The 23,807-nt window shown below is 43.1% G+C and overlaps 1 protein-coding gene across 6 annotated transcripts in view; it reads right to left on the reverse strand.

Moving 5' to 3' along the window:
- Positions 1-21,559, reverse strand: part of TMEM94 (transmembrane protein 94) — a 42,892-nt gene extending 21,333 nt beyond the window's left edge. For 4 of the 6 annotated variants that reach the window (XM_075177862.1, XM_075177860.1, XM_075177861.1 and 1 more), the window contains exons 1-9: positions 21,437-21,559; positions 18,652-18,736; positions 18,434-18,547; positions 17,133-17,257; positions 14,730-14,866; positions 11,774-11,976; positions 6,516-6,667; positions 5,012-5,114; positions 4,672-4,758 (exon numbers count right to left, since the gene is read on the reverse strand). In XM_075177862.1, the coding sequence (XP_075033963.1) occupies positions 4,672-4,758; positions 5,012-5,114; positions 6,516-6,667; positions 11,774-11,976; positions 14,730-14,866; positions 17,133-17,257; positions 18,434-18,547; positions 18,652-18,675 (945 nt within the window). In that variant the 5' untranslated portion in view covers positions 18,676-18,736; positions 21,437-21,559. Of the gene's footprint in view, positions 1-4,671; positions 4,759-5,011; positions 5,115-6,515; positions 6,668-11,773; positions 11,977-14,729; positions 14,867-17,132; positions 17,258-18,433; positions 18,548-18,651; positions 18,737-18,964; positions 19,067-19,902; positions 19,998-21,434 lie in introns of all 6 variants that reach the window. The other 2 variants (XM_075177859.1, XM_075177858.1) reach the window with 2 other exon arrangements.
- Positions 21,560-23,807: the final 2,248 nt, after the last annotated feature.

Raw genomic sequence — 23,807 nt, forward strand, 5'->3', positions numbered from 1 at the left:
ACCATGGGGACTTTCTAAAGCAGCCCCCTTAAGGGAGGGACCGCTCTGACAACCCAGCACGTAGAGCACTACGGCCAAAACATGACAAGACATTGAATTGGTAAAATTTTGTAAAAGTATGGACCGAGGACCAAGTGGCTGCTCTGCATAAATGGTCCGCTGAGGTCCTATTTTGTGCAGCCCAAGACGCGCCCACCGAATGGGTAGAATGGATAAAAATACGATCTGACACAGGTCGGTTAGCATTGATATAAGCCTGCTTAATAGCTGACGTAAGCCATCTAGCAATTGATTGCTTGGAGGTCGGCCATCCTTGTTTTGAGAAGCCAATAAATTAAATAAAGAATCCGTACGGCAAATCTTTGATGTCCTATGAACATAGATTCGGAAAGCTCTGACCACATCCAGAAATTCCATAGAGCCTGTTCCAGAGGCTTCTGGTTCCTCTGTGAACACCGGAACCACTATTTCTTGGTTAACATGAAACCGGAAACTACTTTTGGTAGGAAAGTAGGAACAGTTCTAAGAACTGCCTTATCATCGTCAAACACAAGGTATGGTTCGCGACACGAGAGAGCCCCCAGCTCGGAAACTCTACGAGCGGACGCAATGGGTAGTAGAAAGGCAACTTTCCATGTTAAGAACCGTAACTCCGCAGTCTGTAACGGTTCAAAGGGAGGTCCTTGAAGCATATCAAGGACCAGATTTAGAGCCCAGGGTGCCATGGGTGGAACATATGGAGGTTGGATATGTAGTGCTCCCTGTAGGAAGGTCTTGACGTCCAGTATGTCTGCCAGGCGACGGTGAAAAACACAGAAAGAGACAAAATCTGCACTTTTAAAAAGGACTCCAGACGAAGGCCCCCATCCAGGCCATCTTGGAGAAAGGCAATAAACCTTGAGAGGCGGAACAAAGCCGTGTGGCAGGTCCGGCTCTCACACCATCTAATGTAGGTAAGCCAGATGCGGTTGTAAATACGAGCAGAGACTGGTTTTCTAGCTCTAAGGAGGGTGTTCACTACGCGTGAAGGGAACCCTCTGGACATCCAAAGGTTGACTTCAACAGCCATGTCGTTAAATTCAGTTTCGGTAAGTCCTGATGTTGGAATGGTCCCTGTAGAAGAAGGTTTTCTCGAAGAGGCAACCGAAGACCTGGAGCTACCGCAATCAACAGGATTTCTGGATGCCAGACCTTCCGTGGCCAAGCTGTAGCCACCAGTATGACTGGCAGTCCGCCCTGCTTGACTTTCCAAAGGACGTGGGGAAGCATGGAAATGGGAGGGAACAGGCATCCTAACCTGAAATCACAGGGCATTGTCATTACATCGACGACCACTGCAAAGGGGTCCCTTGCCCTTGAGCAAAAGTCTAGGACCTTTCTGTTGTGACAAGACGCCATTAGGTCTCGGTCAGGAGTCCCCCATCGAACGACCAGAGACTGAAAGACCTCCTGATGAAGAGACCATTCTCCTGGCAGAATTGTATACCGGCTTAGATAGTCTTCTTCCCAGTTCTGGATGCCTGGAATAAAGACTGCAGAGATGGAGGGAACGTGGTTCTCGGTCCAGGTCAAGATCACCACCCCCATTGCTTTTGCACTCCTAGTGCCCCCGTCTGTTGCTGGCGTCTGTGGATACTAAGATTCAAGACCATGGAGCAAAGGAACTGCCGACTAGCAAATTGTCCTAGGCTACCTACAATGTGAGGGACTGTCCCGCCTCTGGTGACAAGCGATCAATTGGCGTTCTAACTTCTGATGGGATCCTGACCACTTTTTTTAAGAGGTCCCATTGGAAGCAACGAGAGTGAATTCGACCGTAAGGGAGAGTCTCAAAGATTGACACCAACTTTCCTAGCAAACGCATGGATAAGAGGACCGACCGTCTGTGTCAGCTTGATTCAACTTGAATCGCAGAGTCCTGCATGGATTGTGCTTTGTCCTCTGGAAGGAATACCTTCTGATTGTTGGTATCCATTATCAGTTCCAGAAAAATCATTCTCTGGCAAGGGGTTAACTAGGACTTGGACCGATTTACGAGCCACCCATGCATCTCCAGGATCCTAATGGTGAGCTGTAGATGCTGGTCGAGCAGGTGAGGCAAGGCAGACTTGATTAGTAGATCGTCCAGGAAGGGCACTATTTGCACGCCTCTGGAATGAAGATTAGCCGCCATCACCGCCATTAATTTTGTAAACACGCTGGGTGCTGTAGCAAAGCCGAATGAGAGAGCTGTGAACTGGTAGTGAGAAGGTCCCAATGTGAATCTGAGAAGAGCCTGATGTGGCTTCCAGATTGGAACGTGGAGGTAGGCGTCTTTGATGTCTATCGATGCCATGAACTGGTTTGCTTCAAGTCCATTGATAACCGACCTGAGGGATTCAATTCGAAATCTGACCACCTGCAGGAGAAGGTTCAACTGTTTTAGGTTCAAGATGGGGTGGAAGGAGCCATCCAGCTTTCGGACCAAAAAGAGGTTGGAGTAGAAACCCTGTCTCTTTTGGTTTTCCAAAACTTCGCGGATGACTCCTGCAGAAAGAAGAGAGGCAACACAGAGGAGCATTGTCTGTCTTCTTTGTGGGTCGTGGGGCAAGCTGGTTTGCGAAAAACTGACGAGGAGCTGGACCTGATAGGTCTATTATGTAACCTCTCGTCATGATCCCGCGAATCCAACTGTCCTCCGATGACTCTTCCCACTGATCTCTGAACAGAATCCCCCCACTCCTGCCGTCGCGAGAAGGGGAGGGTGGGCGTCAAGCTGCCGGTTTATCTCGGAGCTTGGAAGAGGGAGGATTCATGGAGGAGGAGGAAGACCTACCTCAGTGCGAGTGTCCTCTAGACCTGTATGTCTGGCTTGACCAGATGAGCCCCCCCAAAAGGGCTGTCTAAATGAGCCAAACCTGGGTGTCCTAGGCTTTGGGACATTGACTGGTAGGAAGGTACTTTTGCTTCTGTGCCCTGGGAAATTATGCTGTAAAATTCAGGTCCCAATAACACTCCACCTGAATAAGGGAGAGACTCCAAAGATTTCTTAGATCCGGTGTCTGCATCCCAGGAATTCAGCCATAGGGTCCTCCTAGCACCAACTGCAATACTTGGTGAAGGGACAACTCTCCTGTGAGAACAGTATTTCTGCTTAGGAAAACCGCCTCAGAGATTTCCACCCTGGGATAACCTGCTATGGACTCCTCGATGGACAAGAGACCCTCGAGCAGTGGAGGACCAGGGGGGGCAATCGGGGCATTCGTCCCCCACCTAGCAACAGAAAGCTTACCTTTCAAATAGGTCCCAGCCGGCAATAAAAATGGGAGGGGCGTGGTCAATCGCAGGTGGGGGCGGGGCTAAACACAGGCTAGCCAATCAGAGTAAAGGATGGCCATGATTATGCAAAATCGCCCCCCCCCCTCCCCCTAAAAATAAAGTCTAGGTCCGTCCCTGACCTCGAGCTACATACACACACACAACCTGGCATCCGTCGCAACAAGGGTCCAGTACCAGAAGCAAAAGAGTCAGCCCTTGTTCAGGATGTCTGATCTGAGCCACCACAGAAGGGACTGTCGTATTTGGGGCAACAGTATGATGAATTGAGTGTCTTGGCAAAGGTTGGATTTGGACCACTATAACTGTGAATGAATGCTTCATCGTTTTGAAACGTTCAAGAATTAGAGAGAGCATATTGGAACGCTTCGATTGTTGACACTATCTTCCACAACAGTTTCATGCACTGGAGAACAGATGTTCTTCTGCACGCCGGAACCGATCTCACTGACTGAGCTGTTATCTGAAGGTGGTTGGGAAGAAGCAGAGATGAGTTTGGACTTTATCAGTAAATTGTCCATATAAGGAATCACAGTGACTACCATTTAATCGGAGAAAAGCGTCTATGACCATATTGAAAATCCTGGCAACTGTAGCAAATCTAAATGGAAGAGCTCTGAATTGGAAGCGGAGGTCCTTTATTGTAAATCTGAAGATTGTTGTTTTCTTGACTCACTACCTGGGTATTCAGTATACACCCCCCCCCCTCCCCCTTTTATACCCTCCTTCAACGACAGAACTTGTTGAGTCCAACTTTATATGATATTACATCACATACTAAGTAGATGTGCCTCTCACTAGTACCCTCTTTTTTCTCCTATCATTCAGTTGCACAGTCCATATACTACTGAGAGAGCATCCGAAAATCAACAATAAACCTAATTCATAAAACACAATCTAATTGATGAGGTTTCATAAGCGTTATAACCGTTTGGTGTGGAGGGTTTTATATGCTGAGGCCATCCACCATGTCCCTTTAAGGAAAGCTGTGGCTTATGGTCTATGGGGTGCGGCCACAGAATACAGGAGTCGTTAACTCCCAAGTGCTCAGCTCCAGCACTGGCCTCCATATCTCCAAATTTGCAGTGTCGCCCACATTGGATGAAAGAAAAAAGGGGACGATATCTTCACTAAAGGGCAAAAGTGGTTTGAAGTATAAATCCCAGTATTTTTATATGTATCCATTAAGAATAAAATAAATATGCAATTATAGAATGAATGGCTGCATAATTTCAACCACAGGGTGCAAACAGTTATGAGAAAGCAGAAACATCTGCAAAGAATCAGGATCATACCATACATAAATATGGGTATATTCAATGCACAAACATAACGAAAAGTAGTGTAAATCAGTACCTGCAGTTGCAGCAAAGCGTAGGGAGTAGGAGGAATGCCGGGAGCATGAAAGATAACACGCAGGACATTGGTGATGAGAAAGGCAGCCTGTAAGATGAATAGTGAAATATAGATCTTGCAAAGCAGCAGTACCACTGAAAACTAACATTAGTATTTACCTGTCATGTACATGTAGATTAGGGTCATTAAGATACTTTATTAATCTATCTTTACACTAGGGCAGATAAACCGCTTAAACATACATACAGTAAAATATGACGTCTATTTTCAGTTTGCTTTTAATAACATAACATCAAATTGCAAATGACATATCAACTGCTAAATTTAAAATATAACTTACTATAATAGCAGGGACAGCCTGTATCAATATCACTGACTGAACAGTGAATCTCTCATTGTCTAAAGCAGTCACTGGGCGAGAGAGGGCCTGGTCCAGCCAGCTCCTGGAAAAGAGTGATGTTAGAGACACAGGCAGAGCATGTCAGCAAAGAGTTAGCAACATTACAAATATTGGCTAGTTTTGCTTATTCCTGCCACATCATCAGCATCTATTTATATAGCGCCACTATTTCCGCAGCGCTGTACAGAGAACTCATTCATCAGTCCCTGCCCAATTGGAGCTTACAATCTAAATCCCTTAACATACACACACACACACACACACACACACACACACACACACACAGAGACTAAGGGCAATTTAATAGCAGCCAATTAACCTATCAGTATGTTTTTGGAGTGTGGGAGGAAACCAGAGCACCTGGAGGAAAGCCAATTAACCTATCAGTATGTTTTGAAGTGTGGGAGAAAAGCCAATTAACCTATCAGTATGTTTTTGGAGTGTGGGAGGAAACCAGAGCACCTGGAGGAAAGCCAATTAACCTATCAGTATGTTTTTGGAGTGTGGGAGGAAACCAGAGCACCTGGAGGAAAGCCAATTAACCTATCAGTATGTTTTGGAGTGTGGGAGGAAACCAGAGCTGTTTCCACAGTCTCTGTTTCCACAGGGCTGAACAGTGCCCCCTGTTCTCAAAGCACAAAGTGACTATCCCAAATATTCTCAAGGTACTGTTGCTGTCATTTGCAGGAACAACTTGTGCTTTAATTTACATTTGCAGGTTAAGCTGTCTACACTACAAAATAGCATCAGGGGTTGCTGCCTACACTAGACACTAGGATCAGGGGGGGGGGGAGGAAGTTGCTGTCTAGACATCAGGAAGCTTTCTACATTATATGCAGTTGTGTTGAACAATTTGGACACTGAAATAAAAACTTGCATAAAGTTTTTGAAGTACATAAACAAAAAAATAAAACTAATATCATTGAGCCACTAAATTATTGACCAGGGAGATTAGCTTTCTCTTTAACAGCATCGACCAATCAGAAATATGTAATAGATAATAGTCTCATACCACAAAGCAAGCATGGGTCCACACCAAACCAATCTGATTACTTTGTAAGAGGAGGTATCTTGCAAACTAGAACTGTTTTTAATATTTTTATTAATGACTTTGCAGATGGCCTAGAATGTAAAGTGTCCATATTTGCAGATTACACTGAACTATGTTGGGTTATAAACAGAGGATTGTAGCCTGTTTTCTACACTAGCCACCAAGTCTGTTAAAGACCAGTTTTCGTAACAAGGCCAAAGAACGCACACAGGCTGCATCTTTAGTGAACCAGTCACCAAGGCAGCATACAAGCTTATTTATAAACATTTATCTACTTAAAAAGAGGACAACCTGTCACTGTCATTTTGCAAAAGGGGAGTGCTACCAGTCTAGACAGCTCATGGACAGCATCCTGTCCTCTCAGTCTGCCTGGAGACCCAAGCATGCCTTCACCTGACATTGTCCATCACAGGGGTTTTCAGCACACGAAACAGATGATGCTGCTGAGGTTCTTGTGGCACTCTCTTGCCATCAGCACGAGGGGACGGTGGTGGAGAGAAGGGAGGAAAGAGATCTCCTGGTTCCAATACTATGTGTTCATCATCCTGCAATTGAGAGAGAAAAGAGGATTCTAGGTAAAGAACATAGATTTAATAGAGCATAAAAAGCGGGCTGATGTAATATTGCTCTTTATTCTACTGTACTTTGTGTATGTTTAATTACCTGCTAATACGTGAGACACAGTGGTGCTACGGTTTGGGAGAAAGAGGAAATTTTTGTAGTCCTGTTTAAATCAATTATTCAACGCTTGGGAGGGGGGGTCACAGAGAATGTATTTTGTTCTATCACTTGGAGGCAGAGCACTAGGAAAAAAAACTGACTTCTCTGCTCTACTCCCCCCCAGTTTATCACTAACCCAGTAAAGAGACAAAAAAATTTGATTTTTATACTCACGATAAATTATTTTCTCCGATTCCATCTGGTGGACACTGCTATCATGGGTTGTAGTTGGGGAGTGAGGGACTTGGCACTTAGCTAGCTAACTTGTTGCTTGTGAGCTGCTAAGTGCCCACTCCCTCACTCCCCAACTACAACCCATGATAGCAGTGTCCACAAGATGGAATCAGAGAAAAGGATTTATCGCGAGTATAAAAATCCCATTATCGCTTTCATCTTTCTGGGGGACACTGCTACCATGGGGACTTACAAAAGCAGCCCCCCTAAGGGAGGGACCACTCCGATTGCCCGGCCTGTAAAACACCACGGCCAAAGACGCAAATACATTGAACTGGTAAAATGTAGCAAATGTGTGTACCGAGGACCAAGTGGCCGCTCGGCAGAGCTGCTCCGCTGAGACCCCATTTTGCGCGGCCCAAGAAGTTCCCACTGACCGGGTGGAATGGGCAGTAATGTGACTGGGCACATATCGGTTCGCACTGATGTAAGCATACTTAATAGTTGAAATAAGCCATCTGGAAATACTCTGCTTAGAAGCAGGCCATCCCCATTTATGGGGATCATATAGTACAAAAAGAGAATCTGGACGTCTAATGCGTGCAGTCCGATGAACATATATGCGAAATGCTTTGACGGCATCCAAATGCTCCGTCTGGTTATCTCCAGATGGAGTAGAAGGTTCTTGAAAAACTGGAAGTACAATTTCCTGGTTTAAGTGAAACCCCAATACCACCTTAGGTTGAAAAGACGGAATAGTATGGAGGACCACACTATCATCATGGAAAACCAGATATGGTTCCCTGCATTAAAGAGCCCCAAGTTCCGATACTCTACAAGCTGAGGCAATTGCCAGCACAAAAACCAACTTCCATGTTAAGAATTTCAGATCCGTTGACTGTAAAGGCTCAAAATGAGGAGACTTAAGCATTGAAAGTACCAAATTAAGATCCCATGGAGCAGTGGGTGGTACGTAGGGAGGCTGAATGTACAACACCCCCTGAAGAAAAGTCCTTATGTCTGGCATGTCCGCCAACTGCAACCGAAAATTGATAAGGCCGACACCTGACCCTTCAAGGAACCCAACCGGAGGCCCATTTCAAGACCGTCCTGTAGAAAAGCAATAAGTCGCAGTATGGCGGTCTCTACTTTCACACCAATAAATGTAGCTTTGCCTAGATCCTGTGGTAGATACGAGCAGAAACAGGTTTCCTAGCCCGCAAAAGAGTTTATCACCTTGGAAGAGAACCCTTTTGACCTCCAGAGGCTGGCTTCAACATCCATGCCGTTAAAGCCATCTGAGGAAGGTCCTGGTGTCGAAACAGTCCCTAAAGGAGAAGGTCATCGCGTAGAGGTAACCGAAACTCCTGACCAACCACCATGGACAGAATGTCTGCGAACCAGACCCTGCGCGGCCATCCGGGAGCCACTAGTATTACTGGCAGACCTGCCTGCCTGACCCTATTGAGAACGCGTGGAAGAACTGGGATTGGAGGAAAAATGTATCCCAACCTGAACTCCCAGCGCATTGTCATGACATCTAAATTCTACCGCCAGGTGGTCCCTGGTCCTTGAGCAAAACCTGGGAACCTGACGGTTGTGTCTCAACGCCATTAGGTCCAGATCCAGAAGACCCCACCTGCGAACAAGCATTTGGAAGACCTCCGGATGAACAGACCATTCTCCTGGCAAAACTGCGTGTCGACTTAGGAAGTCTGCTTCCCAGTTTAGCACGCCATGGGATGAAGCCAGAGGGAATAAATAGTTCCGCCCATTCCAGGATCTGAGTAGCCACCTGCATTGCCCTCGCACTTTTGGTTCCCCCCTTTTTGTTGACATATGCCACTGCTGTGGCATTGTCGGATTGGAGGTGAACTGGAAATCCCTGAAGAGCCTGAGCCCCCCTCAGTGCCATTAACATAGCCTTCAATGCCAGAATGTTTATTGGAAGCTCAGCTACAGGGTTGCAGCAGGTCACAAGTAACAAGTTAAGTGCCAACTCCCCCACTGACCAACTACAACTCATGGTAGCAGTGTCCCCCAGAAGGATAAAAGAGAAACAAGAAGAGTAAATAAAAAATAAGTCCCAGCGCTCCAGGGTGGGCGGTCCATTTCCCCCTACAGCAGCAAATTCCACATTTATGAATTAAGAGACAACTTGCTGGGAAAACAAGGTGCCCACCTTCCAGATTTGGTCCAGAGTGCACATGATGTACCCATCCAAGAGGGACATCGTTGTTGTGAAAACGCTAGACAGTCACCAGTGGTAGGGGCCACAAGCTCAGTCTAGCCAAGATTGTACATCCCATGCTCCTAAAGACCACCATGGCTGTCCTCCAAGGTGGTGTCAGTTAAACACCTCAAAAATATTCTGTCCCTCAGTAGAGGTACTACCAGACCAGAAAATGAAAGGTACCTTAAAGTAGGACCCAAGCCCGCCCCTGTGCCCTCCTCCAATGCAGGGCTCGGGACAAAATAGGGATAAATAGAAAGATTATTTGATGGGTCATATTTATGGAGGTTGTGTCTGAAGAAGGTGATAAATAACAATTGTCTTCAGCTGTGAACTAATCTGTGATAATACAGCTACCTATACCTATATATGCAGTACAGTGAAAGTGCCAATACATGGAGGTTGAGAAAGAAAATAAAAATTGGCCTGAAATCCTGGTATGAAACTATAAAACAACTGGCATGCCAAACAATGACCCGAATAACAAATTAACATGCAATTTTGAGCCATGTATGAAACTGGTTGGCAGATGACCACTAGAGCATGATCCTGCTGACCACACTACGAGGTCTTCATGTGTTATTATTAATTATTCATTTTTATTTATAAGGCGCCACAAGGTGTCCGTAGCGCCGTACAGGGACAAATGAATTACAATACAATGGGAGACAGCACAGTACAGTAAACAGTAAGCACAGCAACTCAGTAAGCTCAATGCACAGCTAGAGAGGACGGGGAAGGGGGAGGGAGGATCCGCAAACGAAGGGGCACAAGAAGGAGGGCGCGGAAGACAGGGAGACCCCCAGGGGGGAGGAGGTAGCGAGAGTGGATGTGGGGTGGAGGACCCTCGAGGAGGAGGGCTAAGTAACTGGAGAGCAGAGTTAGAAGTGGTGGAAACAGGAGGAGAGATGGCCCTGCTCAGAGGAGCGTACAACCTAAGGGGAGGGGTGGACAGACAGAGAGACGCAGGGGAGAGAGGGAGAGTAGGGGGACGGAGGCAGAAGATAAGGTAGGAAGTTAAGTGGGAGACAGAAAGGCTTTAAGAAAAAGGTGGGTTTTTAGGGCCCGTTCTGTTTTGTTCTGGCAGATCAACACTATCTGCTCGTGTAGACAAGCTGGAAATACGTCCTGTCACTTGGTATTTGATATTGAAATTATGAACACAATACATTACAAAAGTAGTGACAAAGTATTCATCAAGAAAAAAAAAGTCAGCCCGTGAACCTGTACCACACACTATTTGCTATAAGTCAATATAACAAGGTCTTCATACTGACATTCGAGACACATTAAAAAAAGACTTTAAAAGCATAATACATTTAAAATTAGACTTTCTGCAAACCCTGATTTGATGATTTACATCATTAAGGTTACTCCCCAACCAACAGGCAGACAATACTTGTATCACTGATAGGAAAGAGAACCTAAACATGTTAATGTAATCTACATACAGAGTACTGGTCACTATTTTACACAGTGCCGTGTACCCTATGTATGTCCTAAAAATAAATCAGTTCCCTATTTCTCCCTCCACACAGGGGAGAGCATTAAATAACTGGGAGCTATATGTCAATATCAAATGTCAGCTGCAGAAACTCATGATCACTCCTGGGCTATATTCTCTTAATACTTCAGAAGCTCCAGGTAGGTTAATGCAGTAAAGACAGAGCAGAAGAACAGGAGGGAAGAGGGACAGAGGGACCTGCTCATATGAGCTTACATCCTAGGAGAAGGTAAACAAAACAGGCACAAAGGGAGCCAGTTGAAGCAAGGGGGAGAGAAAAGGGGGTCGGGAGGAGAGAGGGGAGAACGAGCGGAGGAGATGAGGGGGTTAAGCGGATGGTTGGTAGGCTTTGAGGAACAGGTGAGTTTTAAGTGCTCGTTTGAAGGAGCACATATTAGGAAAGAGACGGATGAAGTGAGGGAGGTCATTCCAGTGAAGGGGGGCAGCACGGAAGAAGTCTTGGACTCTGGAGTGGGAAGAGGTGATAAGAGTGGAGGAGGGCGGCGGTCATTGGCCGAGCGCTGGGAGCGGGCAGAAGTGTGAATCTAGAGGAAGTTAGCGATACAAGGGGCAGTAGACTGGAAGAGAGCCTTGTAAGTGGTGGTAAGGAGTTTGAAAAGGATTCTGTAGGGGAAGGGGAGCCAATGTAAGGCGAGGCAGAGGAGGAGTGGCGTGAAAGGAAGATGAGTCTTGCAGTCGCATTGAGTATAGAGTGGAGGGGGGGGGAGAGATGTGAGTGGGGGAGGCCAGTAAGGAGGAGGTTGCAATAATCATGGCGGGAGATGATGAGTGCGTGGATGATAGTTTTGGTGGCATCCTGAGAGAGGAAGGAACTGATGCGGGCGATGTTGCGTAGTAGGAAGCGACAGGCTTGGGCAAGGGATTGAATGTAGGGGGCAAAAGAGAGAGAGGAGTCGAGAGTGACACCCAGGTAGCGGAGTTGGATGACAAAGGAGATGGAGACCACCAGCATATTGCATATAGCCTGAGTAGAGTACAAGAACACATATAACAACTTACCTTCATGCCACGGAGAGATGCAAATGATTCTTGTCCTGGCCTCAAAGCAATGACGTCCCCATCAACTAGCAGGCTTACTGGCAGGTTCACTAGCCGCCCATCTCTATAAACCCAGTGAAGAGACCAGGATGGAGCTGATGGCATGTACAGATCAGGGTACAGGGTTTCTCCCCATACCAGCTCCTGCCCACTATTCAGATAATCTGAAAGAATGAAGCAAAAGTAGACTGAAAAAATTATGTACACACAGAGGCGTTATTACTCTGGATCAAGCACTCAACGTTGTAACAACCGGATAAATATTTACTTTCACATAATACAGTTTGTGGTTCAGTATTACATGCATTATCTTTAGTACTGTATACGATTTTCCATAAATCCCACTCCTTCTGAAAACTTTATAAAACCAGTATACAGGACATGTCTGGCATAATTTAAACAAAATATGATCAGCTCTCTTTTCTATAAAACATGTATTATTTCACTGTATCATTATACTATTTTTACACATGAAATATTTACATCTTCACTATATCAATACTGCCCATGCTTTCATGAGCTCTGCCAAGTGAACGGTTTTACAAATATCGAGCCCGATTCATTAAGGATTTTAACTTAAGAAGTTTCTTATTTAAGTCTCCTGGACAAAACCATGTTACAATGCAAGGGGTGCAAATTAGTTTTCTGTTTTGCACATAAGTTAAATATTGACTGTTTTTTCATGTAGCACACACATATCAGCTTTAAATTCAGTGTACAAATAAGCTATCAAGTATTTGTGTGCTACATGAAAAAACAGTCAGTATTTAACTTATGTGCAAAACAGAATACTAATTTGCACCCCTTGCAACATGGTTTTGTCCAGGAGACTGAAATAAGAAGTTCCTTAAGTTAAGATCCTTAATAAATCAGGCCCACAATGTTGAAGTAACATTTAAAACAGCTTACCACTTTTCTATAATTATTCTAAAGTTTATATCCTCTCCACTCATTGCCCAGTAATCGGCCAGCAGTAGGTCATGTGCCCAAAAAAGACGAAATATGTCTGATCATGGCTTAATAGTAAGTAAAATAAAAAAATCCATTTGTTAAATCACTGCAAATACAATGTAATGATTATGTATGTAGAGGGAGAAAACCCATTCTGAGGAGATCATTACTTGCAGAGCCTAGAACGGACGGTGGTCTGGGACAGCCCATCTTACAAAATTATTTCTACGTCACTCAATTGTACCATATAATGTCATGGCACTCCAAACTCAGATAGAAAATGTTGGTTTACATCGAAAACTCCTTTTTACAAGAAGATAATGTCAGCACTGTTCCGAGGCTGACGAGAAACAGGCCAGTTCACAGTCATTTCACACTCTCAATCTGTGATCAGATTAATAGCAAATTTAAACTAGCAACATATCCATCACCATTAACTCCAATAAGGAGACATCTGCTTTTCCTGCTGGTAATAGCCACTTTTACTAAGGTGGGAATCCCAAACAATCTGGAGATTATACCAGCTGAACGTCACTTCCATTCTTGGAATAAATTAATTCCGTAACCCTGTGCCCCACGTTCAATCCCTTTCACCCCTCCCCCTCCTACTTCAAAACAAAAATGCAAAAGCTATAATGCCAAAGTTTGAAAGGTTCGGTTTTTCTAGTTAACCAGAATAAGTATTGTTCAAGGAGTATTACAGAAATGTCTTGTTTTTACTGTCATTTACTACTGTAAGATCAAATATTACAATAAGTTGATCCAGTAATGAATGTTAGTCAAACCATGATTTTCCTTGGTTTCCGTTCACTCTTCTGTATTTTGTATATATGTTATTGAAATTACAATGTTCTAATTTTTTAAGAGCTGCATTCAAAATTAAAAAAGTTTCATATATATATATATATATATATATATATATATATATATATATATATATATATATATATATATATTGTGACAAAGGGAGGCATTTATCTGACAATATGCAAAGAAAACATACAAGCAGAGTAAGACATTGGCGCAGTTATGCACCTAGGTTCAGGTTGAACCAAGTAAAGACTTATGTATAGTTTAAAGTTGGTTAACTTACATGATTTCAAAGCTGATTCCTCCCAGCAAACAGACAGGGTGTGTCTGTTAGTTGAAACAGAGCCCGTGATGGGCGTTTTCTCTTAAAGAGAAGGTGGGTGTGTCACCTGTCCATCAAGCTAAGGCTGGGGGAGTAGTAACATGTATAAAAGCTTGTTTGTGCCATTTGTTCATGGAGACCAACGCTGGGGTAGCTGGCTGGTCTTGAGAGAGAGCTGGTCTATGTATAGCTAGCGTTTAGGGTCTCCATAATTGCTGTGAAAGTATACGGTGTCAAAACATTTATCATCCTGACAATAAAGCCACATAAAAAGGAAGAAGTTGTTCGCGTGTGCTTCTGCAGTAGCGGGCTCTTGCCACAATATATATATATATATATATATATATATATATATATATATATATATATATATATATATATATATATATATATATATATAGAAAGGCCAAGTTATAGCAAATATATCATTACGATTATGTCAGTTCTTTCAGACAGCTTAGAAAAGTGGTCTGTTGAAAAAAATTACAAAACCTCCAATTTCAAAAATCATTTGAGAAAACAAGAACCATTCTGCAGGTGTAGAAACACCCATGTGAGTAGTGCGTCATTTGATTCCCTACATTTGAAGAGATTTAGGGCTCTTATTGATTTTATCCAATAATAAGATCTATCATCTGACAATCACAGAAAGAAAATACACATTTTTCTACAATTTGATGCATAGTACCTGCTACATGAGACAAATGAAACAGTTTATCTCATCACAGGACCAAGCCTGCAGGACATATACAAACCTCAGGGCGGCCCAGTTTTACTAATCAGAACCTTGGCATAATCCTGTCACAGGTTTAGTAGGCATGGGGGAGAACGTACCATCAATCAGTGTAATGATCCGTTGCAGTCTCCCGTCAACCTCTCTTTCCTTGAGCAGCTCTTGTCGCCTGGTCAGGAACAAGTCCAGCAGAAGCAGCAGCAAAAGGGCACAGGCGTTACCCACCTCCGAACCCTGACTACAAGAAAGCAATCGGCCATGAACAACAGCAGAAAAAAAAAAAGTTGAAATAAAAATTTTTTTTTAAAAAAAAACAAAACATCTTCCTGGATGGAAGAGAAATTCTCCTGTGAGCAGAACCAGAATATCAATCCTAAGTCTGTCATATGCCCATTTGTGCGTTGGTGCAAAGAAAAAAACAACCTAAATATGATTTCCCAGGAATAAATTCACACGGTTTTTACTGAAGAAAAATATAGGCGTTTAGAGTATAATTTACTGCAGTTTTCAAAGCAACACTACATTTAGAAATCTATATCTGCCAACATTTCAAAAGGGCAAAGACGGACATTTTAAATTTACTATAAAGAGATGTTTTTCATGTAGTCAAAGACACGCACATGCTTCTTTTATAAGGTTCAGATAAAGAGGATCACAAAACACAGCTTAGTATACTCACAAGCACAATTTAAAAAAATTAGTACGCTTCATAATATATAGATGATATTACCAATTTAAGAGCAAAACGGACACTTTTGGGACATACGGGACTTTATCCATTCAGGTGTAAATATCAGATCCAAAAGAGGTGCAATATGGAAGGAAAGAGGGATGGGATGATTTGCATCAAAAAGAGGAACATTTGGGAAGTATGGTTAATGGTTGGAGACATCAATAAAAGTCATCACTATGAACTAGCATTTTCTTCTGCAAGGGAATGTAACAAAACAATCTGCTTCTATATATCATGCTTATGTTATGTTCCAGAAATTTACTTCTTTGATTAACTTTTTAGACAGACAATCTCGTCCCTCTCCTGTGCAATGCTGGTTGATGATATATGTAAAAGAGGGAAGAGACAGATTTAGCCAAATTCCAGTGGTGAAGGCCCCTCCACTGTGCACTGCAGAGAAGACAGAAACGCTATTTACCCCCACAATAGGTTTACGTGGAAATGGTGATTCCACCTTAAAGTAAATGAGAGGAAGAAAAAGTAATACCGCTTTTATACTGCCGCCCCGGCAATATCCCGGGTTTTTCAAGCCGGGTTTTTGCCAGGGCTCGGAGCGCCCCAGCTCAGAAACACCATTCATACTGCACCTCCGACCCGGGAATTTCCCGGGTTGACCCCATTCATACTGCACAAGTCTGTGCCCTGGCAATTTGTGGGAGTCATCACCAGAGCAGTTTTCATTGGCTGAAAAATGGTGATGTCATTATCCGATGACATCATCCTCCAGAGACAGGCAGACAGCCAATCAGCTTGTTTTCTGTGCAACCCGGGTTGAAAAACCTGGGTTGCACCATTCATAGTGCAGGCAACCCGGGTCCGACCCGGGAATTACCCCTCGATAAATCCCGGGTTGAAGACCCGGGACTTTTGACTTGTACCATTCATACTGCACCAAGACCCGGGTCGTTTGAGCTCGCCCCGGCAAAAACCCGGGATTTTGGTGCAGTATGAATGGGGTATTATACAACAAGTGACAGATGGTTACATTATGGGATTGGAGTTACGGTGTCTAATGTAAACTGTTCAGCACAAAGTCTAGTTCTATAGCTTCACTGGTAAGTTAGTGCTTCAATAAGCTTCATGCTGTGTATTCCTTTTCATATCTTCTACATTCTGTGTAAATGCATAAATATTATCTCATGGTATTAATAGTAATCTTTATCTGTAAGAGTTCTTACAGTATGTTTGTATAATCTGCTGCTGCCACTATATCTGTCAAAACCTTATTACACTGTACTGTAAGTTCTAAACACATACATTAAGTCATTTCTGTTTAGTTACGAGAGAAGATAGCAGGTTCCTTTTGGTAAACCACACTTGGTCCTGTACGAAAGATATTTGTGGCATATATACATTCATGTATGTGTAACTTAAAATAAAACTCACACCTCCATGCTTCCTTCAGTTTCACAGGTCTGAACGCATGAACGATCGTTACTGAGGGTGAAGATGTGAAGGGGGCTCTCCTACTCGCTTATCCAAGTGCGCGCGCCCAAGGATGACGCGTTGTCTTGAGCCTTCACCGTAGGACCATGTCAAGATTAAAACTTTACTGCCCTTTTCTTTCATCTTATATTTTTACTCTGGAGAAGAACTATTCTCTTATATTTTAAAATTAATTTCAGGTTATACCTCGATGGGTCACGATTTTTGTTTAATGACACACAGAACAGTTATGCAGCACAATACTTGACAGGACAACTGCTTTCCATAGTGAAGTGAATAGTAAAGCATAAGAGGAGAGGGCAGACACGAACACTACTGAGCTCACCTTCCATCTGGCTGGTTGCCGTAACAGCACAGAAGTAGCAGTGTCGCAAGCAACATCAGCGCAGCGCCGGGCCAATGGAAGCAGGAGGAGCGGTTACCGTGATAGAGAAAGCTTCGTCTCCAGGCCTGTAGAGAGGAAAACTAGATATATAAACCTATGGGCACAATAAAGCTTTCATCATCATCATTTATTTATATAGCGCCACTAATTCCACAGCGCTGTACAGAGAACTCACTCACATCAGTCCTTGCCCCATTGGGGCTTACAGTCTAAATTCCTTAACACACACAGACTAGTGTCAATTTAAAAGCAGCCAATTAACCTACCAGTATGTTTTTGGAGTGTGGGAGGAAACCGGAGCACCGGGAGGAAACCCACGCAAACACAGGGAGAACATACAAACTCCTCACAGATAAGGCTAACCACTAAGCTTTAAGTGTACATACAAATATGTACGGCGAGGAAGTCAAACAGGGTAAGCACTTCACACAGAGGCAGGGGGAATTCCCTGAGGGACACAGTCATTCCAATGAGGGACAATCATACACCATTGCAAAGTATACAATTAAACCACATGGAGAATTTCAGCAAATGCTAATTTAACTAATTTAATTTGTCTTTAACAACAATGTTTTATGTATATGTTGACAAATAGTGATTTATATATTGTTTGATTGTGAGCGCCGGACAGCAACTTTCTTTTCTGTTGACAACAATGTTTGCATTATTTTATTTAAAATAAGCAATCTTACTACATTTTCAAAGCAATTTTAGGTATAATCACCAACATTTACTTAGCAATGTAGGATTTGACTAACTCAGGCAATACTGTAACTTAAAATGATGTGAACTAAATTTTAATTATAATATAAAAGGTATGTGAAGTTTTACACATCCATTCACCATAAGTAAAATATACTTGAGGTACGACCAGTGGCCCCATCCCTCCTCTTAATGTACCGTTCAGGGAGTGGATCAGGTAGTGTTCTTCCAACATAAAAAAAACTCATTAGAACGACTGGGCCAACAATGGAAGTTCAGACAGATTAGCACCATCCAACAACTGCAAGTGTGAGAGTGTGTATGGACTATAGAGGCCAATGATCTCTACCACCGCAACCAGTTTTTGCTTCATTAACTGTGCAATTTACACAGCCGCACTCTACATTGAAATAGGATATAAATCACAGCAGAGAGAGAGTGTGTATGAATACCCTACCCATATATGCTAACAAACCGGATGAACTCATATTTTAGTTGTTGTGGCTCTTTCAAAACATTTAGTAGCCATAAAACCTCACCTTCCATGACCCTGCCCTGTTCCACTGGTGGGAGGTCAGTGCAGACGACAATTGCTCCTGCAACCGTGACAGAGCTTGGCTAGTGGAGAGTCCCAGACCCGGCCTAAGACCATCCTGAGAAGAACCACAAAATGTTATCCAATTGCCACCAAAAAGGGTAACCCACACAGTACTTAATGATAAACACAAAGGCTCAAGGAACAAGTCTGATCATCTACCTGGATCTTCTCATTTGGCTCCATAGCGCAAAAGCCTTGAGGGCACTCATGTACAGGCTTTCGTCCACCACCACTGTCACACCATCTAAACATAAGACAGTGTGAGGCATATAAATAAACTGCAGGATCTGATCAACCTCTAACATGACTTTCATCTCATACCGCACAGTCCATCCATTCTCTACTTTTTACTGTGCTTTAAATTTTTACATGACAAAGAGAATCTCACTCTAGCTTGCAGAATGCTGAATTTAATGATGCTAAGCTAAAAAAAAAACAAAAAAAAAACTGAGAAGGTACAGTCCATCCATACCGATAAGGGACAAGGATGTAAGTTCTCCATCCAGAACTGGTCCGTCAGCCGGAGTGCTAAAAACTGGATCTGTTGGTGGGCAAATCGTTCAGCTAGTCGTATCTGACCAAACGGCAACCAACTGATGGTTAATGTCTGAACACACACAGCAATATAGTAAATTTTTCAACTGTGTTTTATGGTTTATATAGGATTAAAATCAGATTAATTTAAAATGGACTTGATGGACATGACTTGATGGACATGACTGGATATTTTGTAGGCCAGGCGCAGACAGATGATTGAACAGTTTGGTTAAAAATTACCCAACACAATCATTTTGTATGTGTGTAACTTTAATTACACCATTGAATTTCACATATTAATTACTAAGACACTCACTGTGGAGGACTGTGGCTCCTTACAAATCAACAACAATATGAATTAAAGGCGGCAGAAGTGTTACTTTGTTAAATAAAAAAAAGAGAGATGAGCGAGTAGTTAAAATAAAGAAAGTCAGTGTATGACATTAGGTGGAGATAGGAGAGAATTAAAGGAGATGAATTATAACGAATGCCATTAATAACAAGAGCCTGTTCTGTATGCAAAATATAATTTAGAGCATTGGTATCTTATCTGCAAGTATTGACAACTGCAACCACATGGTACAGCATAAAAGGCTTACTAGTATAATAATCAAATTAACTAGCTTATAATCAAATTATAGCATAAGTATGTGCACTGCAATTTTTTTATTACATTTAAGAAAAAGTCTTTTGTCAAAAACATTTAGGTGGAAGGCTAGAAGATCTTACATGGGCAACGATGAATGATTATTTTTTTTACATTTTTTTAACAAAAGTGATTGATTTTCTCATTATGAATAATGTTAAGGAGAGAGGGTATTCCAGGCATGGGTTATTGTCTCTAAAGTATACTAAAATTACTTTAAGAAATACCTATTTTTCTTCAGACTGTCCCTGACATTCCACTCCTCACTAAACTGGCAGTGCCCATCACTGGGATTATAGTAGGTGGCATTTGGTGTTCATGTCTGTGCATATGACAAAATAACAGATTATTTACTTTTGTTCTATTTTTAGAATTTACTGGATAATGAGTTTCCAATAATAGACTTGTAGATTTGTAATAGGGGTGAAGATTGAGACACGCGCTTTAATCTGCAGTTTTTATTTTACTGAATTGTCTCATTGTAGCAACATGGAAAATTTCAGGATGGCAGAGTGGCACAACATTTACAATATCTAAGTTTGTCAACATTAGTTTATTTTCGAATGCGTCAATTCCAGATGGGACACATACAAGAAACTTGTAATAAATTAAACCACACTGTATACAGTTGTAAGGAATACAAGATACTTCAACATTCTTATAAATTCTGGGACAGACTAAACAATTCACTCATCTATTGTAAAGCGCTACAGAATTTGCTAGCGCTATATAACAAAATGTTGATGATGATCTATTGAGAAACTCCATCTTTCAGTTTTATGTTAGTAATAGTGATGAAGATGATACAAATATGGATAATGTTGCCAATAGAATATTACTTGATAAAAATAGCAATGTTAATTTACTCCCTGATCTGTAGCAAAAACAGAGGGGACTTGGGGAAATATGTGGTTAATAAAAGTAACCTCACAAAATAGTTTTTTTTAAGCTTTCACGGAAAATCAGCATCAGTTTCAGCCACCATTACTTCATAACAGGGTTCAGCATGCGTTTTTCTATTTATTTTACATAAAATCTATTAGTGACATTATGCATATATCTATTATACACAGTTTATGTTATTCTACCAAAATTTAGGTTGGAAATGCCATTGTATAACTGGAAGCAAAATCAGCTATAGATCAACATATTATCAGACAATGCTGAGAACTGAATATCCTGGCATATAATAGCCTGTTATTATTAGAAATAATTTAGTTAGAAGGTAACAATTACAGTGTAAGCCTGCACCAAACTATCTACTGCAAGATGCACAATGAAACTGCAGAAAGTAATAAGGTTGCAGTTTGTAATGTGAAATAAGTTCTGCAGAGATCTTAGTGATGAGATGTTACATTTCCACTACATACTTTGTAGAGGGTTGTAAACAACTCTCATTAACATGTGGATGTGTCCCTGTAGCTTGTCATGATAAACACACAAATATACATACATAGATCTAATGGAGGAGGATACTGTAGTCACTGGTGGTTCAGTGGTACAAGTCAAAGATAAAGATTATTTAGACATAATGACATAGATCATTTAATATGTAATATCCCTCATTGTACTCAGATGAAAATGAGAAGCTAGTGCTGCAGATCTGGATGTGTACAAATAATGTAATACACTATAACTGGGCAATGGGAGAACACAGACTGAGGCTACACAGGTAAATAAGCTGATCACCCAAATATAGTTTTCTATTTAAAAAAATAAAATAAAATAATAATCAGCACGATAGACGTATTGTAAACACACCCGCCGGGCTGATGCAGTGACAGATAGATGTCAGCACTGCTCTACCGGCTGTCACCGGCCGCTCCCGGACAGTGGTGGCTAGATCCCCTCTGCTCGGGCACCTTCATACGTCTCTGTGACGTCACCAGGTCATGTGGATGCGGCAGTCACGTGATCCACAGTGCAGGAGCTGCTGCTGATCCTTCTAATCTCCTTGTTCCTGTACAGCTGGAAGTCACTGGGGAGAAAGAGGTATGAAGAAGGGGCGATGTGTGTGCGCAGAGGGTACATGTGTGAGTGATGTGTGTGTGCAGGGGGGTACATGTGTGAGTGATGTGTGTGTGCAGAGGGGTACATGTGTGAGTGATGTATGTGTGCAGGGGGGTACATGTGTGAGTGATGTATGTGTGCAGGGGGGCACATGTGTGAGTGATGTATGTGTGCAGGGGGGTACATGTGTGAGTGATGTATGTGTGCAGGGGGGTACATGTGTGAGTGATGTATGTGTGCAGGGGGTACATGTGTGAGTGTTGTATGTGTGCAGGGGGTTCATGTGTGAGTGATGTGTGTGTGCAGAGGGGTACATGTGTGAGTGATGTATGTGTGCAGGGGATACATGTGTGAGTGATGTATGTGTGCAGGGGGTACATGTGTGAGTGATGTGTGTGTGCAGAGGGTACATGTGTGAGTGATGTATGTGTGCAGGGGGGTGGGGTACATGTGTGAGTGTTGTGTGTGTGCAGAGGGTACATGTGTGAGTGATGTATGTGTGCAGGGGGGTACATGTGTGAGTGATGTGTGTGTGCAGGGGGGTACATGTGTGAGTGATGTATGTGTGCAGGGGGGTACATGTGTGAGTGATGTATGTGTGCAGGGGGGTACATGTGTGAGTGATGTATGTGTGCAGGGGGTACATGTGTGAGTGTTGTATGTGTGCAGGGGGTACATGTGTGAGTGATGTGTGTGTGCAGAGGGTACATGTGTGAGTGATGTATGTGTGCAGGGGGGTACATGTGTGAGTGATGTATGTGTGCAGGGGGGTACATGTGTGAGTGATGTATGTGTGCAGGGGGGTACCTGTGTGAGTGATGTATGTGTGCAGGGGGGTACCTGTGTGAGTGATGTATGTGTGCAGGGGGGTACCTGTGTGAGTGATGTATGTGTGCAGGGGGGCACATGTGTGAGTGATGTATGTGTGCAGGGGGGTACATGTGTGAGTCATGTATGTGTGAGTGATGTATGTGTGCATGGGGTACATGTGTGAGTTATGCATGTGGGCAGGGGGTACATGTGTGAGTAAGGCATGTGGACAGGGGGGTACATGTGTGAGTAATGCATGTGGGCAGAGGGGGGTTTATGTGAGGGAAGAGCTTCTTCCATACACACGTCCTCAACCACCAATACCCTGACACTCACAAGCTTTTCTATGATATTCCCTATGACACATGCCCACTATTTTTCCCTTACCGGCCGGTTCCATAGTGGGCTACCTTGTGCTGGGTCCCCTTGATTTTTTTTGTTCCTTTCAAATGTTCCTAATAAGCTGCAGAGTTGAGTCTTAATCCCCGGGCTAATATTTGCCCTCCTCTGCTCACAGGCCCCTCTGCCCGCAATCCTCTGTCTCGTATGCCACCGCTGCCCAATGGCTTTTTCCTCACAAGCCCCCACTTCCATTATAAAGACCCCTCTCTTACTTCAAAATGAAAAGAGCCACCTTTGTGTGAGAGAGGAGAACAGCCTTAACATCAAATGAGATAATAATACAGAGACCATTATTGCCATAGATGTTGGGATCTTGTTTTTTAAAAAATATCAGACCTGGTCAGATGATATTGCCATTACAGGCCATGAGTATAATTGTTTTTGTCACAACACATAAAAGATTAATCTTACTTAAAAATAATCCGGCCCTTCCTCTCCCAAGATGCCACCAAATGTCTTATTCATTCTCTGATCATATCCCGCTTGGACTACTGTAACCTCCTCCTCACTGGCCTCCCCCAATCTCATCTTGCTCCCCGTCGATCTGTTGTTAACGCAGCCGCTAGGCTCATCTTCCTCTCTCGCCGCTCCTCGTCTGTCTCCCCCCTCTACCAATTCCTTCACTGGCTCCCCTTCCCCTTCAGAATCCTCTTCAAGCGCCTCACTCTTACTTACAAGGCCCTCGCCAACTCCACTGCACCCTACATCTCCACCCTCCTCTCTATTCATGCTCCATCCCGCCCTCTCCTATCTGCCAATGACCGTCGCCTCTCTTCCCCCCTGATCACCTCCTCCCATGCGCGTATCCAAGACTTCGCCCGCGCTTCCCCCCTCCACTGGAACAAGCTCCCTACCTCCATCAGAACTTCCCCTAATCTGTCCAGTTTCAAATGGGCTTTAAAAACCCTCC

Source organism: Mixophyes fleayi, chromosome 6, assembly GCF_038048845.1.
Source record: "Mixophyes fleayi isolate aMixFle1 chromosome 6, aMixFle1.hap1, whole genome shotgun sequence".
NCBI classification, from domain to species: Eukaryota; Metazoa; Chordata; class Amphibia; order Anura; family Limnodynastidae; genus Mixophyes; species Mixophyes fleayi.